Source organism: Phyllostomus discolor, chromosome 4 (assembly GCF_004126475.2).
Source record: "Phyllostomus discolor isolate MPI-MPIP mPhyDis1 chromosome 4, mPhyDis1.pri.v3, whole genome shotgun sequence".
Lineage (NCBI taxonomy): Eukaryota > Metazoa > Chordata > Mammalia > Chiroptera > Phyllostomidae > Phyllostomus > Phyllostomus discolor.
This window is the reverse complement of record NC_040906.2, coordinates 116,373,867-116,390,967: the sequence shown is the minus strand read 5'-3', so window position 1 is coordinate 116,390,967 and position 17,101 is coordinate 116,373,867. Positions and strand designations below refer to the sequence as shown.

At 50.4% G+C, this 17,101-nt stretch overlaps 2 protein-coding genes across 6 annotated transcripts; one reads left to right on the top strand and one right to left on the bottom strand.

Annotated features, from left to right (window-relative positions):
- Positions 1-291: 291 nt before the first annotated feature.
- On the bottom strand, positions 292-8,476 carry LOC114495437 (MAD2L1 binding protein). 3 transcript variants are annotated; one of them, XM_036024149.1, is made up of 4 exons: positions 8,161-8,476; positions 3,712-4,128; positions 2,921-3,186; positions 292-1,225 (listed from the first exon to the last, which is right to left on the bottom strand). In XM_036024149.1, the coding sequence occupies exons 2-4, from the start codon at positions 3,755-3,757 to the stop codon at positions 713-715; spliced, it is 825 nt and encodes a 274-aa protein (XP_035880042.1). In that variant the 5' UTR covers positions 3,758-4,128; positions 8,161-8,476; the 3' UTR covers positions 292-712. The 3 variants fall into 3 exon arrangements, with proteins under 3 accessions (XP_035880042.1, XP_035880043.1, XP_028366516.1); XM_036024150.1 differs by having other exon boundaries at positions 3,712-4,124; XM_028510715.2 differs by lacking the exon at positions 8,161-8,476 and adding an exon at positions 4,276-4,392 and having other exon boundaries at positions 3,712-4,124.
- Positions 7,209-16,811, top strand: GTPBP2 (GTP binding protein 2). Of its 3 annotated transcripts, none has more exons than XM_036024128.1 (12): positions 7,209-7,412; positions 10,838-10,864; positions 11,120-11,304; positions 11,681-11,789; positions 11,991-12,188; positions 12,483-12,657; positions 12,813-13,032; positions 13,455-13,590; positions 13,727-13,785; positions 14,398-14,569; positions 14,946-15,110; positions 15,337-16,811. In XM_036024128.1, exons 1-12 carry the CDS (start codon positions 7,371-7,373, stop codon positions 15,508-15,510), a joined length of 1,662 nt encoding a protein of 553 aa, XP_035880021.1. In that variant the 5' UTR covers positions 7,209-7,370; the 3' UTR covers positions 15,511-16,811. The 3 variants fall into 3 exon arrangements, with proteins under 3 accessions (XP_035880021.1, XP_035880020.1, XP_028364851.1); XM_036024127.1 differs by lacking the exon at positions 7,209-7,412 and adding an exon at positions 8,702-8,917 and having other exon boundaries at positions 13,482-13,590; XM_028509050.2 differs by lacking the exon at positions 7,209-7,412 and adding an exon at positions 8,704-8,917.
- The last annotated feature ends 290 nt before the right edge of the window (positions 16,812-17,101 follow it).

Below are 17,101 nucleotides of genomic sequence, written 5' to 3'. Positions count from 1 at the left end.
ACACCAAAGGGTCACTGGTTTGATTGCCAGTCTAGGGCACATGCTTGGGTTGTGAGCCAGGTCCCCAGTGTGGGGCGCATGAGACGCAACCATCCATTGATGTTTGTGAAAGAAGAGAACATCAGGCTAGGAATTAGCTGATGAAGAGTCCCAGCTGACATCAAACCGGTGTAGAACCTTCGCCAAGTCACACTTAACTTCCCAGACTAGCCTAGGGCAGATAAAGAGAAAAGGCCACTAGTAAAAAGTAAAAAATAAAGAGACCAAGGAGAAAGACAAAATACTCTAGCCTCAAGAAGCCAAGAGCTTCAGGAAAATTTAATATGAATTCATTCATTTTATATTTAAGTTCATGAGTCATACCCACATTATGTTCCTGGTAAAAATTCTGAAAAGCCACAGAAAAAGGGACACCTCCATAATTGTGTCTATGGGCCCACATTTGTTTTCCAACCCCAGACAGAAAAGTCTGTCCCAGCACCCTCTGGGAAATCAACCTTTGATTCAAAGAGATGTTGTTCAGTGATGATTATTACAGTCCCAGTCACACCATCAGCCCACCAGGAAGTCCGTGGAAGGGAAGCAGGAAGCCAGGACAGAACCTTCCTCTCATCAGGAAGCAACTCTACTTCCAAGCAAGAGATGGGTGACTTGGTGCCACAGAAGGGAAGATAACTTAGCCATTGTGTTCATGATTAAGAAGAATCCCCATTCACTCGTGAAAGCCTTTCAATGTCACTGGCGCCTGGAACCAAACGTAATCTTCCCAGGCTGTTACTGGGATGGAAGGTCTGCCACAGGAGAGGGTCACAGTCAGTTTGTGGCCCCGTATGGGCACTCTGTAGTTTAGCCTGGGTCGAAACCAATCTTCGCCACAGTCTCGGTGCCCCTGTGCCATGACAATGGTCCCCATGAGTGGAGGAGCCTGCAGCTCACTGAAGGCATCAGCCATAAAAATGGCTCGGAAGATACGGCGCAAACAAGCTGCTGTGCTCAGGCTCTGGTCCATGCTGTTGGGGGCCAAGCGGGACAAGTCAAGCTCATAGAATTCCTTTGGATTTAGAACACTGCCCCCAAGGAGGATCAGCACTCGTGGCACTAGCGTCCGGGCAAAGAGACCCTCTAGGTGGCTGAGGACACTCTCCAGTTCTGCTAGGGTTTGTTGGCATTTCCTGCTGTTTGTCTCAGCGGTGGTCCACGGTTTCTTCTTCACCAAGTCCTCTACCTATGAAGACAGTGTATGGTGAGGAAGAAAGCAAGGGAAGGGAAAGTTAATGACCTTTGAAGAACCCTGTTGCTTGGGATATAGTAGACTATGGGACTGGATTTCCAGCTCAATGAACTGCTACAGCCAAGACACTGGGTTTTATCAGAGGGCAATATATCAAAAAGGAAAATACATTCTTTGTACAAAACCAAACCGTCCCACTCTTAGAACAGCAAAGATAGTGTTTTGAAGTAGGAGGGCATCCAGAAATAAGTAACTAAAGCAGTCAAGGAGATTTGATGGCATAGTACGTGGCAAATTTTTGCTGTTCTAGGAGTGATAACAGGAACAAGGATTATTTGGTTTAATAAAGGTGATTCTGGAGTTGGTCTTCCAATTAAACATGGCAGATTGAACACATGCTTATTTGTGCTTCCATCTGAATGAAATACTACTAAATGAAAGGAAAAAGAAGGGAAAAGAGAATGGAAAGAGGAGGGGTGAAGGGAGGGAGTGAGAAAGGGAAGGAGGATGCCCAAGGGCAAAGAGACCTAGAAAACAGACAACAGTAGCCAAAGGCAACAACAAATTTTTGGAAGACAGAAAGCAGATGGAAGAGTTCAAATGCTGACAGAGGAGACTCCCATGAGAAGCAAACTGATTCACACAGCAAAACCCCAGACACAGGAATTGCTGACGTAGGCACTGCAAAAGGCAAGAGTGAATGTGTGGGGATTGAGTGAAAACATGAGGACCCTTGGGTCACCTGCCAATCTCTTCCATCTAGAGAGAGAGAAGACTTTCAATTACTGGTGTTTTGGGAGTCCTCCAAAGAGACCAATAGGTTCTCACCCAATATCCTTGGTCTATCAGCCATGCACACAGAGCTTTCTATGGCTTATTCTTAAATATTTACCAGACCGACACTAAAAGCCTCTCACATGAAAGTCAGAGTCCAAAACAAATAAGAAAAAGACTCTGGAAGAAACTCAGGCACTGCAAGAAACAGAGAAGCCCTGGTTGGTTTGGCTTGGTGGGTTGAGTGCTGACCTGCAAACCAAAAAGTCGCCACCAGGGGGATTCCTGGTCAGGGCACATGCCTGGGTTGTGGGCCAGGTCCCCAGTTGGGGGCCTGCCAGAGGCAACCAATCCCATGTTTCTCTCCCTCTTTCTCCCTCCCTTCCCTTCTCTCTAAGAAAAAAGAAGGGGAAAAAAAGAAAATAAAAGAAACAGAGGAAAACCCTAAATATACAATAATTAATATCCACAGGCAAGAGAAGTTCATATAGAATTGAAACAACAGGATGCTACATGCAAAAATTAAGAGCCCTTAAGACTATGACTGCCAAAAAAGAAAAAAAAAAGTCATAGAAGTGTTGGAATATAAAGTCAAAGAAGTTCCTCAGAAAGCAGAACATAAAAACAAAGAGATAAAAATTTGGAGAGAGAAGACATTAAAATTAAAAGGTCAATTCATGAAGTCCAAACACAACACAATAGGAGTTTCAGAAAAACGAAACAAGAGATAAGGTGGTGAGGGTTAGACTGCCAAAGAAAGATCAGGGTGTGGAGAAAGTGGCTGAAGTGGTGGGATGAAACATACTCCTTGGGGCTGCTTTGGCTGAGGAAACCCCGGAAATTCCTTAGACTTCCTTTTCCCCTGACGATAGCCACAAAGTCTCACCACCAACGTCTCCCAAAGCCTGTGCCTACCTGGGAAGGAGGTTTGCAGTAGAAGTGCTTAAGCTGTTCATAGGGCAGGGGGAGTTGCTGGCGTTGGTACATGACATGCTTTAGGAGTTCACAAGTAAATCGACAGCAGCCTTCCTGGCTAACGGGCCCGGGAAACACCACTGGCACCAGGCAGTCTCGGGGGCAAAATGACTCCGAAGGGTTGGGAGGTTCTTGGGCAGAGGTAGTCTCAAGTAGTTCTATCTGGGGGGCGTGGGTTTCCTCCGACTCCTCATACCACTCCAAATCTGGTGGGCGCACAGAGGGACGAGAGAGAAAAATGAAAAACTCAGAGGCCAAAACAGTCTTCTCATTCCCTGTCAGCCACCCTACCCCGGACATGCACACATTCCCTCCACAAACTTCTGTGTGGGCGGAGGCAGGGAGATTCCTGACCCCAGTCGCCTAAAGTGACTTTAGTGTTGGCGGATGGTGAGAAAGAGGGGACAGGGGTCGGGGTTGGGGGGCAGAATTTCTGAGGCAGGGGACTGATGCTACTCTCAGAAAGTGGAGGCCCTGATCAGAGTTGAAAGCACAGGCGAGCGGGCTATAGAACACCGCGGAAATGAAGGCAGAGTCGGGGCGAACCACTGTGATCCAGGGCCGTGAGGCGACAGTCACTCTGGCCGAGCCAGGGCCGGGAGGGACGCCGAGAAATGAGGACAAAGGAAAATTGGCCAGAGAAAGGGCCAGGTTATAAATGATGGTAGGGAATGGCGGTAGGGAATAAACCGGTCGCCCAAGTATCCCGAGACCCGGACCCCAGGCCTTACCAGAGACGGCGGCCGGGAACACTACTTCCGGCTCCGGGGCTGCCATTACGACCTCCTCCCTCTTCTCCCTGCGGTTTGAATAGGCGCTCCGCGGAGCATCATGGGAAGTCTGCACGGTAGGGCCGGAAGGGGACGTGGTGCCTCCCTGGTCAGGTGCAGGCTGGGCTGGAGCGGGATTTGAGCCTTGCGCTCACTTCCTAACCCGCTAGCGCCCGTACGGAAAGCTTCCACCACAAGGACAGCGGCACATTCTCAGCCACTGAGCGCTGCCTTCCAAAGGACACCCGCCCTCACCGGTACTCTCTCTCCAGTGTTCACTATTCATTGGACACCTACATGGTCCCAGCCCCTGTCCTAGGTGCTGGACACTGTGACAAATAAGCCCGAGGCAGACGCTGTCCTCAAGGGGATCACTGCCTATAGATACAATACGACACGATGAATTAATTATACAGTGGGTTACACGTATAATTGTTCTTCTGTGAACGTGAAGAACACTGGTGCCTACCCTAGACAGGGTGGGAGGAAGGCGTAGTCCAGAGGAAATGTACCCAAGACACTGACCTGTAGGATGGGTAAAGGTAAAGAGGGGGACCTAGTGGTCCTGGAGAACGTTAGAGACAAGCACATGCTCTATTCAAGGAATGAAAAGAATTCAGGTTATAAAGAGTTAAGGCTGCCCTAGCTGGTGTGGCTTAGTGGATGGAGCACCAGCCTGCAAACCAAAGGGTCACCAGTTCAATTCCCAGTCAGGGCACATGCCTGGGTTGCAGGCCAGGTCCCCAGTTGGAGGTGCACAAGAGACAGCCACACACTGATGTTTTTCTTCCTCTCTTTCTCCTTCCCTTCCTAAGGATAAATAAATAAAATCCTAAAAAAAAAAAAAAAAAGAGCCCTGGCTGGCATAGCTCAGTGGATGGAGCGCGGGCTGGGAACCAAAGTGTCCCAGGTTCGATTCCCAGCCAGGGTACATTCCTGGGTTGCAGGCCATAACCCCCAGCAACCGCACATTGATGTTTCTCTCTCTCTCTCTATCTCCCTCCCTTCCCTCTCTAAAAATAAATAAATAAAATCTTTAGAAAATTTAAAAAAAAAAGAGTTAAGGCTGTGGTGGACAAACAGGAGCCAGGTCATGACAAAGCTTTATAAGCCATGTTAAAGAGTTTTAACTTGATCCTGTGAGGGATGGAGAAGCTGCTTTGAAAGGTTTAAGTAGGAGAGTAGCATGATTAAATTTACATTTTATAAATTTAATCTCTACACTGGCTGCAGTGCAGAGATTAGACTACAAGTAGGATATAAGAGAGGAGGCAGGAATACCTGTTAGATCTAGCAACTTCAATTACCCAACTGCATGGTGAAAGAGGCCTGAACTAGAGTAGTCACAGTGGGGTAGAGAGAACTGGGTGAACCCTACGGATATTTAGGAGGTCCAAGGAGCATTACTTGGTGATTGATCCCAGGAGGAAAAGGAGAGCTAGAGACAGGCTTCCAAGAAGACAAGCAGGATTTTCACTCCAGCATCTCTGTGGTCAGTTGTGCTATTCGATGAAGATTTATTGAGATGTGGGTAAGGAGAAGAGGCAAGTTCAGTTTTTGATAGGTCGAGTTTGCCATTTAATTGGGCAAATATTTAGGAACATCGTCAGGAATAGAGATAAGTATTTGAGCATCATCAGCATGAGATTTAATTAGATCACCCAGAGAGTGTATAGAATAAGGATGAGCTAGGATCCCAAAGACACTAACATTTAGGGGATGAACAGAGAAGGAAGAAGCTCTGAATGACACTGAGGAGTTGCCAGAGAAGTATCAAGGAAAATAGATAAGCCCTGGCTGGTGTGACTCAGTGGACTGAGTCCTGGCCTGCAAACCAAAGGGTCACTGGTTTGATTCAGGGCACATGCCTGGGGGTTGCAGGCCAGGTCCCCAGTAGGGGGCACATGAGAGGCAACCACACATTGATGTTTCTTTCCCTCTCTTTCTCTTTCCCTTTCCCTCTAAAAATAAACAAATAAAATATTTTTAAAAAATAGATAAGTAGCAAGTCATAGAGACCAGGAAAAGGGTGTGTTTCAGGAAGCAGGAACTAGAGATCAAAACCTACTATAAAAGTACAATGATTAAAATACTGTGGTATTTACTCAGGAATAAACAAATCCTAAAACAGAAGAGAGCCCAGAAGCAGATCCATGTACAGGTAAATCTTAGTATATGATAAGGATGACTTTTCAAAGCAAATAACTTGAGACAACTCCCTATCCAATTAGAAGGGGAAAAAATCAAATTAGTTCCCACCACACATCCACATAAAGATAAAGATAAATATACATACAAAGATAAAGATTTATCTATATAAAGATAAATTCCAAATAAATTAAAATCTTATGTAAAAGTACTTACTATACACACATAAATAACTAGCTATATACCAGAAAAATGTCTGTGTGTGTATACACACACACACACACACACACACACAGCTATGGTATATACAAATATATATCTGACAGTCAACCACTTCATAAGCAGCTCCTCCAGGAAACTAAACCACCTGCCATCTCCCAGGACTCTGATCTCCTCCTGGACAGACATCCTTGTTTAGCCTACTTCTCTGCCAGGCTTCGCTCCTGTTTGTGGTAAACCAAATTGTTCAAGAATGAAGTATTGAAATGAGTTATTCCCTCCCATCTCTCAAAAGTTCTCCACTTAGCCCTGGCTGGTGTGGCTCAGCCTATTAAGTGCCTATGAACCAAAGGGTCACCAGTTCAATTCCCAATCAGGGCACTGGCCTGGGTTATGGGCCAGATCCCCAGTGAGAGGCTCGCATGAGAGGCAATCACACATTGATGTTTCTCTCCTCTCTTCCTTCCCCTCTCTCTAAAAGTAAATGAAATCTTTTTAGAAAGTTTATTTTTTAAAAAAAGTTCTCCTTATCCTGGCTGATGTAGCTCAGTGGATTGTGCGCGGGCTGCGAATCAAACCATCGCAGGTTTGATTCCCAGTCAGGGCACATGCCTGGGTTGCAGGCCACAGCCCCCAGCAACCGCACATTGATGTTTCTCTCTCTCTTTCTCCCTCCCTTCCCTCTCAAGAAAAAATAAAATCTAAAAAAAAATTTTTTTAAAGAAATTCAAGAAAAATTTTTTTAAAAAGTTCTCCTCTTAGGAGACAACAGGATTGGGATGAATAAAGTGAAACTGTGTCGGGGGTAGTTGAAAGAGCCAGGAAGATGAGAGAACAAGTTTTATCAGGAAAGTGCAGCAGGCCCTGCTTATCACAAGAACCCAGAGCTGCTGGTAGTGAGAGAGTTGGGATGGTCTTAGCTCTCTCTTCCAATCCCCACCCTTCTTGAGACCAATCATTGAGTGCTTTGGTCTCGGCCTCTAACTAGCAGTTTTCGTGGTGGGGTTGTGCCCCTTCCTGGCTAGGGTTGGCCTCTGCAGCATTACCTTCCTTTAGCTGAAGAGGGTTGAGAAGAGAGAAGTCAGATGTGCTTTCAATCACTGAAGACCACATAATTGGCTGGGCCTGCTAGGTCTTGTGCAGATTTTGATCCTTCTGTCCCCATGGTTTTAGTTTTGGGAAGTGGTGCCATGTGGACAGCAACTCTATGATTAGTAAACTGCTACTTTCCTTGTCGTCCTAGGGGGGAAGCTATGGACTCTACCAGATCTGAATCCCTAAAAGGTTCACCAGAGGTAAGCCACTGTTATCGCTTTTAATTTTCCAAGGAAAACTGAGGTCTGGAGGGATAGGCTGCTTTATCTCTTGGCTGTGTGTGAGCATCTCGCTGTTTGTGAAGAGAGGGGAGGTGGACATACAATGAGTAGTGAGTCATGAGATCGCCATGGGCTGGGAATTGAACCCTGGCGTCCTGACTCCCTACCCGGCAACACTAAACTGCTTCTCCACTCTGCCTTTCTAGTGTCTTGTACACTGGTTTATGTCGCTAAATGTGTTTACTCTTTGCTGACTGCCAGAGCCCTAAAGAGCAAGACGGATGGCTTGGCAAGAAAGTCAAAAGTCAGCAATCCTCTGGGGCCCTTGGCCAAGTTTCTATTCCCCGACACTTCCACGACCTCCTAGTGGTTGACGTAACCTAAGCCCCAGCCCCGCCCCAAATAGTGGCAAGGCCCCTCCTATAGCCCTTGCTGTTTTAAAATCAAACTCGGTTCTCCCCGATTGGTTCTGCTTCAAAACAAAAAGGAGGGGAAGTGCTCGCTGCGGGCATCCCTGTAGCCCTCAGCGAGCAAAGCTGGTTTATGGGTTCGGGCCTCGTGTCGGGGCTACCGCGGTATCTTGGGCTGCTAAAACCAACCCCCGGAGGGTGTCAGCAGGTAATAAAGCAGTGACTGCTGTGTAAAGGTGACAAAATCATAGTAACAATAACAGCCATAATTAGGCTTACCATCATCCGCCTCCGCCCTGGCATTCGCCCTGACTCACCCCCACGGCATGCGGACCATCGGGGAAGAAACTGAGGCAAGGGAGGAGCCCGCAGGCAGGAGGGACCAGTCGCCCTGAATTTGCACCTCTCCACGTCCAAAACCTGTTGTCTGGGATTGGGCTAAGGGGCCCCACCCAAGAGCGCCCTTAAAGCTTGACTCGGAAGTAAGCTCCCCGGTGACCTCCCACCCCAAAGCCTTAGAAAAGGACCCGTTCAGAGCGCAGAAGTTGGGAACCAGACTACAGGTCCCTTAGACCTTTGCGCATAAAGGCGCGCTCCTCTTCTGCGCCCCAAAGCCACCCGCGCCCCGGTGCGCCGCGATGGTTCCTGTGAGTTGTAGGGCGGCGGCGACCTCTCTTGACAGAGATCTGAGCTTTGAGGACTCTATATCCCGTGGTGCACTGCGACTGTTTCTGACGCGCCCGGAGCCGGAGAAGGGTGGGGGCGTGGTCTGAGCGGAGCCCCACCCCGCTCTACACTAGCTGGCCGGACGCGGTGGTGGCAGTAGGGGCGGCGGCGGCGGCAGTGACGGGGGGGAGGGGTTGGGCGGGGGGCTGGCGGCAGCAGCGGATGGACTCGCGGGTATCGGAGCTGTTCGGCGGCTGCTGCCGGCCCGGAGGGGGCCCGGCCATGGGCGGAACCCTCAAGGCTAGGGGGGCCGGGGGCAGCAGCGGCTGCGGGGGCCCAAAGGGGAAGAAGAAGAACGGAAGAAACAGAGGGAGCAAAGCCAACAACCCCCCGTATCTGCCTCCCGAGGTGAGCACCTGAGATGTGGCGGGTAGAGAGAAAACCACTCTTTCCCGTCCCGGGACTCCAGAAAGGCGGGACCAAGAGAATTGATACCCCCTTCCGGTCCCAGGACCCCCAGGAAGGAGGGATAGAGAGACTGGCCCTCTCCTTAAGGGTCAGGACCCCAGGAAAGAAGAGTGGGGAGGAGGATCCTCCCATTCTGATAACAAAACGCCGGTAGGAAAAATGGGAAAAGGAGATCCCACTCCCACCCCCTTGGGAAGAACAGTGGAATGCCCAGGCTCTATCCCTGAGTTGCAGGAAGGGAAGGTAGACTATATTCTGGGATGAGGAAGCAGAGTTTTTCTAAACTTGTTCCATGGGGAGGAGGGGAGTACCCAGGAAAAGAGCAGTACGTTCTTTACCTATCCCTGAGTACACATACACACAACACACACATCCAGAGAACAGTCAGATAGTCAGGAAGTGGGGACAGCCTCCATATACCTACTTCACTATTCCCTAAGGCAGAGAATAACTGCTACTTTGCCCATCTTAGGAAAGGTGGACCCAGAGGAAGAGCCTAAACCAGTGGTATCAAACTTTAGTATAAGTCAGAATCCCTGGATTGCTGCCCCACCCCTAGAATTTCTGATACAGTAGGTCAGAGGTCGGCCTGATATTCTGCATTTATCACAAGTAAACCGAAGGGTGATGCTAATGCTGCTGGTCCTAGGACCAGCACTTTGAATTTTCCTTGTACCACTTTTCTGAAGTCATCTCCATCAAAATGAGGTACAGATTATTAGTGAAGACCTGTTAGAGCTTGTAGTCAGAGGGCCTTCAAGGGGTGAAATGATGACAGGAAGGGAAAAAGGAAAATGGCCAGGGAGGAGGAATCCAGAAACACAGGAGAGGCAGAACAAGCAAATCTCATATCTTTTTGCATCTGAGAGGGGAAGGCTCAGGCAAAGAATACTTCTGTTTTGGGTCATCTAAAATAGGGAAGAAGTAGGAGAGCCCTGGCTGGAATAGCTCAGTGGATTGAGCGCAGGCTGTGAACCAAAGGGCTGCCAGTTTGATTCCCAGTCAGGGCGCATGTCTGGGTTGCGGGCCAGTTCCCCAGTGGGAGGCACATGAGAGGCAACCACACATTGATACTTCTCTCCCTTTCTTTCTCCGTCCCTTCCCCTCTTTAGAAATAAATAAATAAAGTCGTAAAAAAATCTATTTAAAATAGGGAAGAAGTACAGGAGATTGTGGGGTGGACTCAGGATTTCACCTCAACTGAGAGGCAAGGGTTAGGGGATAGGCGATAAAAGCCACAGTGAGTCTGTCCCCTTAATTATATTTTCTGAGTTACTTCTCTTTACCTCAGTCCCAACTTTGAAGCTCTGCCCCTGTATCATCTGGGCTCCTCTCTCACTGGGTTTGCAGTGACCATTGCTGAGTTAACCCTTTGGCCCTGGTCCAGAACCTCTTGCATCCTCCTACTCTTGGTTACATCAGCTGAGAGGGGTGGGCAGGAAGGAAGTGGTGTCTCCCAGAGCAGTGGCAAAGAATGGCCTCGGCAGCCCAGACAGAGGAGACATAGATTTCTGGGGATGGCAGTTTAAGGGCCTGAGGAGACGGAAGGGGTGGTCTCGAATCTAGGAAGAGCATACTGCCAGTGATCAAAGAAAGGAGGGACTCAAGGTCCCACTCCTGGTTTAGATGGGTGACTGTGTTCTTAGAGGCCTTTCCTTGAGAGAGGTCACATTGGGGCTTAGTAGAGGGCTTGTGTGCCGTTGACCTTTGGCAGGCACATGCCTAGGCAGGTGCCACTGAGCCTTCCTGCTTTCTCAAGTGAGCTGCTGCCTGGGCCCCAGCAGGAAATGGGGAAGTAGGGGGAAGTAGGAAATGGGGAATGAGGACTGTGTTTGGTAACTGCTACCTGTTTCTTTTTAGGCTGAAGATGGAAACATCGAATATAAAGTGAGTCTCAGGGTGGGGAGGAGCAGGTTGTCCTTGTTGGCAGATGACAATTTCTCTGAGATCTTTTCAACTTCGTGATCTATAGTAATGTAGGGACGTGGTTCAGGGTAAGGGCTTTGTTAGAGGGTGTCAGGTATGAAGAGGTTTAAGTGGGAAGGGAAGGTCCTGGTCCTTGCAGCAGGACAGGTGGTGAGATACGGGTTCAGGAGGAGCATCTCTGACTTCACCTTCTCCTGATGCCTCACCTGCCCTAAGCTGAAGCTGGTGAATCCATCCCAGTACCGCTTTGAGCACCTGGTGACACAGATGAAGTGGCGACTACAGGAGGGCCGTGGTGAGGCAGTCTACCAGATTGGGGTGGAGGACAATGGGCTGCTGGTGGGGCTGGCTGAGGAGGAGATGCGGGCTTCCCTCAAGACCTTGCACCGGATGGCAGAGAAGTATGCTTCCTTTCCCCCTCAGTTCTCTTCTCCCTAACTCTGGGGAGGACCCTCATGTACCCAGTCACCTAGGGCCTAGGGGCCAAGAAGGGACTTTCCTTCTGCTGCCTTCTCAAGACAGTGGGCAGGGCTAGTCATCTGGGCTTCTCCACATTTGGACCTAGGTTTTTTGGCTCCTTGACTTAAGATTTGTTTGTATGTTTGTTTGTTTAGAGGGAGCTGTGGATGTGGGATAGATTACAGCATGGTAGGGGAGGAAGAAGGTGTTGGGAGCTCTTTGGGACATGCGGGAAAGCCACCGATCCAGAGCCAGGGTGGAAGGTTGGAGGTGGAGGAGTACAGGTGAGATGCAGAAGCTATGGCCTTGTTGTGATAGAGTTGGAGCAGACATCACTGTTCTCCGGGAGCGAGAAGTGGATTATGATAGCGACGTGCCCCGGAAGATCACTGAGGTGCTGGTACGAAAGGTCCCTGACAACCAACAGGTGAGCACATACCCTTCCCTGCCTTTCACACCCGTGCTCCCTGAGAGAGAGGGCCCTGTGGTGGCAGCTCCCTCCTGGCCTGTGAGACAGGGGGTACCCAGTTTACCATTTGGTCCCCAGGGAGCAGCACTGCCCTTGACCCAACCTTCAGTGGAGGGAGATAAGAGATAGGAGCCCTTACCTCTGACAATTCATCCACAGTTTCTCGACCTTCGTGTGGCTGTCCTGGGAAATGTGGACTCGGGGAAGTCAACTCTGCTTGGAGTGCTGACCCAAGGAGAGCTGGACAATGGGCGGGGCCGGGCTCGGCTCAACCTTTTCCGCCACCTGCACGAGATTCAGTCTGGCCGAACCTCCAGCATCAGCTTCGAGATCCTGGGCTTTAACAGCAAGGGAGAGGTGCATGCAATCAGCGGGACCCAGTGGGGGCAGACTGTGAGGATGGGATGGCAGTCGTGAGGGACAGTCCAAGGGCAGAGTGTAGAGACTTTTTGGAGAGTGGATGAAGGCCCTGAGGGCAGTGAACAAGCTCTGTCCTCCTTAGAAAACAAATGGGAAATCAATGGAATTAAATCAGAAATGGGACTCAGGGTTAAGAGCCAGGGTCACCCAGGGACTGGTTCAGGTCCTGGCAACTCTTGAAGGGTTGGGGAGGCTGGCAGGGGACACTGAGAGCCCTGGGCTCTGGGCCAGGTGGTGAATTACAGTGACTCACGGACGGCAGAAGAGATCTGTGAGAGCAGCTCCAAGATGATCACCTTCATCGACCTGGCTGGCCACCACAAGTACCTACACACCACCATCTTTGGCCTCACCTCTTACTGCCCTGACTGCGCCCTGCTCCTCGTCAGTGCTAACACGGGGATTGGTACGAAGCATGGGGGCAGGGGTGGGGCTGGAGGCGGGTTCTGACTCTCTTCTGTGCTGGACCTCCTCAAATCTGGGAGCCAGATGAACTCTCCTCTTTTCCCTCTTCTCCCTCCCACGGTCCCTCCTGATGCCTGCCTTCCTTCTCTGAGGCAGCTGGCACAACAAGGGAGCATCTGGGGCTAGCCCTGGCCCTGAAAGTGCCCTTCTTCATCGTGGTCAGCAAGGTGGACCTGTGTGCCAAGACCACAGTGGAGAGGACAGTACGCCAGCTAGAGCGAGTCCTCAAGCAGCCTGGCTGCCACAAAGTACCCATGTTGGTCACCTCCGAGGATGATGCCGTCACTGCTGCCCAGCAGTTTGCCCAGTCACCCAAGTAAGCCTTTCTCACTACAGAACCCTGGTCCACAGGGAACGCTGCCATAGGGCCCCTGAGCATGGTGTTCCACCTCAGGACCAAACCAGTTCTGGCTCAGTTCTGTGGTTTTGCAGGTTGGGATTGTAGAAGGGAATCTTTTCTAAAAGGGTTGGCCCCTCCCCCAAGCCAGCTTGGAATTTGGGTGATGCATGGGACCCTGAAGATGAAATGCTATGTGAGGAATTTGCCAACTCCCTTGGACTCTGGGATGGGTCCTCGGCTGGCTCACAAAGAGAGAAGTCCCACAGCTCTTGCAAAGATCATCAGGAGAGGGGCCCCTAGCCACCTTGAGAAAAGCTCACCTTTCCATGTATGGGGCTGTAGCCTCTGCTTCCTGTTAGAACTTGCCTCATCCGTCTATTCCATGTCTCCCTCTACAGTGTCACCCCTATCTTCACTCTGTCCAGTGTGTCTGGAGAGAGTCTGGACCTGCTCAAAGTCTTTCTGAATATCCTGCCACCGCTCACCAACAGCAAAGAGCAAGAGGAACTCATGCAGCAGCTGACCGAGTTTCAGGTGATTGTCCATCCAGACAGGCAGTGAGCTGGGGAGCTAGGAAGGACTAATTCTGGCCGAGGCCGAGTCTGCTTAGAGAGTTTGGACCTGCCAGCATGACTTGCCAGGCCATTGATAGAATTTTCTTTGGCTTCAGGTGGATGAAATCTATACAGTACCAGAAGTGGGGACAGTTGTTGGAGGGACACTTTCCAGGTGAACTCCCTTGCTTGCTACCCACCCCACTCAGCCCTCACATACCCATACACTGGAAGACATGGCCCAGAGCAGACTCTGGAGTTGAACAGAGCCCAGCTGACAGATGTGCTTGTCTGCAGACTAGGCTTTCACCATCAGAAGAGCTGGAGAAAGCTAGTCTGTTGGCTCATGAGGGAAGAAACAGTATTGTTGCTTTACTGGGAACCTCCAGGCCCCTGATGGAGAAGTGTGGGTCCCGGGCCCCAGGAAGATAACTAGAGTATATTCAGCTGACTTCACCTTCAAGTAGGGAGATGAGAAGTTCCTTAAGACTCTTTCCAAAGCAGAGGCTCAAGGGAATGTCACTCTTTCAGGGATCAGGTATTCAGTATCAAACCAGCAGGTACTCTTGGCCAGCGTCGCTGCCCTTCCTGATATTACTCTTCAGAGTCTGAACTCTGAACTGGGGCAAAGCAGGCGTCTCCCCTATCTCCAAGTCAGAATTTAGGGTCTCGCTCCCCCTCCTGAGGGACTCACCTTAGAAGGGAAGGAACGCTCTGGGTGACCCTAGCAGAGAAGTAAGTAAGGGAGCCCAGGCTGACGCTGTGCCATCCGCCCCCTGGGCTGCAGTGGGATTTGCCGCGAGGGCGACCAGCTGGTGGTGGGCCCCACAGACGATGGCTGCTTCCTGGAGCTGAGAGTATGCAGCATCCAGCGCAACCGCTCTGCCTGCCGTGTGCTGCGAGCTGGGCAGGCTGCTACGCTGGCCCTCGGGGACTTTGACCGTGCGCTCCTTCGCAAGGTGAGGTGGAGGGAGGATTGCAGAGGAACACAAAGAGAAGCACCCGGCTAAGGGGAACTCAAAGGAAACATGGCCTCTATCCCAAGAAACTGCTTTCACAGGCTGTCCATGTTTGAAAAGGCTTAGTGTGCCTATAAAGGACAGATCACTAAATATGAATCACCGGGGTACAAGCCCAGTGTCCAGGACCCTAGAAATACAAATCGTTAGAAGGATTAGAGGACCTGGGAGGTGGGTAAGGAGGGGTTCCCTCTAAGAGAAGAGTTTTGAATGTTGTCATCTGAGTTCCTGTGGCTGAAGTCCTAGAGGAAGAGGAACCTGAGGAGCTCTAAGGGTGAGAGAGACTAACGCAAGGACTGGGGCTGTGCTTCCCCAGGGCATGGTGATGGTGAGCCCCGAGATGAATCCCACCATCTGCTCAGTGTTCGAGGCAGAAATAGTCCTACTGTTCCATGCCACCACATTCCGGCGAGGCTTCCAGGTGACAGTACATGTGGGCAATGTCCGTCAAACGGCAGTGGTGGAAAAGATCCACGCCAAGGTGAGAGGGACCCAGCCATGCCTGTTTTTCCAGGGAAAAGTCAAAATTCTGCCTCCAGAAAGGCCTTCCCCCAGACTCATAGAGAAGTCCCAGATCCTACAAAAGGGACAGAGACCCACTTAGGGTGGGTAGAAGCCCGATAGGCCCCCAGGGGTGGAGAGCCAAGGCTGGTAGAGAATGGGGCGGGAGGCTCTGTCCAGGGCCAGTGACTGCATATCTGCTGCAGGACAAGCTGCGGACAGGGGAGAAGGCAGTGGTACGTTTCCGCTTCCTGAAACACCCAGAGTACCTGAAGGTGGGCGCCAAGCTGCTGTTCCGGGAGGGTGTCACCAAGGGCATCGGCCATGTCACTGACGTGCAAGCCATTGCAGCAGGAGAAGCCCAGGCCAACGGCTTCTGAACTCCTCCAGGCAGGCACAGCTCCACTGCTGTCCCTACAATATACAAGGTGACTGGCCATGCTGCCCCCTGTTGGCGGCTCTGTGTGTTAATAGGCTAGGGAGAGAGGGGTGCTCCCTGCCACCGTTCTGGAGAGGTGCCAAGCTTGGTGTGGCCAGGGAGGGGCAACCCTGAGGGAGACGACAGGAGAATTCAGGGCAGTGCTCAGCAGCCGTGTGTCCACCTGGTTGGCTCATCAACCCTGGAAACCCCATGGTCTGTCTACTAGAGGGAGCTGACCGTTGTCACGTTGGCCCCACTGTCAGAACTGGGCATGATTCACCGCTGTGGTCCCTGCATTTCAAGAATTGTCACAACAACTAAGGGTGGTCCTCAAAAGCATTTCTTTTCTATACCTCTTCTGAAGACCATGTAAGTTGCCATCTCTACCTGACTATGGACAGAAGACATCTGCTCCTGGCCATCTGGTGGCCCAGGGTCTGAAGAAAAGGCACAGGGACAGTGAATGGCAATGTTCCCATTCTGTACTGAGACGTGCCGCCTATTCCTCTGCTTTATGTCCCTTCCCTTCCTCACTCAAGGGCCATTTCCCCAGCTTCTCCTCTCATAAGCGCACAGGTGCTATTTGTTGTGCTGGCCCAGGCCTGGGGCTGCCGAGCTAAGGCTTGGCGTACTTACCGAAGGTCGGCCGCATGTCAGTTTTGTCCCCTCCTCTGCAGTGATCTGTTGGTTTTAATGCTGATCAAACAGTATGTTTTACCTCCCCAGACTGACCCACAGCCCCCATTCCTGCCACCCTTGCCCTGCTTCCCGCTCCTACACGAGTCCCCTCTTGTTTTAGCAATTTGCAGTGACTATCCCTTCCCTCTGTTGCTGGGAACCGGGAGAAAAGGGAGGGATGCTGCCATGTTTCCTGCTCTTCAGGACATGGACTCCTTCCTTTCCCTTTGTTAGTGTCCTGGGTTCCCATGGACTCAGGGATTTATCGATTGAGATTTCTCTGCGCATATATATATATATATGTACATACACATATATATTTAAATATACATATATATTGTACAGAATAAAAATGTTTTATTGAACACACTGTGCTTATGCTTCAGAGATAGGTTCGGCTTCCACAGCTAGATTCCTGTCCAGGACTAGAGATAAGTGAAACGCTAACACCGCTAAGCCCTGAGTGAGGAGAGAACACATCTAATATCTCATTTGCTGTTCCTTTCCTCTCTCCCACGTGATCAGTGTTCCAGTACTGTGATCAAGCATTCAGGCCTATTTTGCATAGTTCTCTGAGTGAACAAAACAGAAAGCAAAACTGCCACCTTTTTAGCTGAGATAGGTAGCCACCCCATACTTGAGGAATTGACCACTTGCTAATGGTTGCAGTGGTTAGGAGGCCCACCACTGTGTCAGAGATTTGGAGATTAGTATGCCAGCTACTTAATGAGGAATAGAATTTAGACACATGGTAATTCAGGCTTTTTCTAGCAACGCAAAATAGCCTGAAGTGACGTTGATGTACTAAACTGGGTTCTTGGAGTTATGAACGCCACCTAGCCAACCCTTAGTCCCTTCTTCCTGTGTCTGTT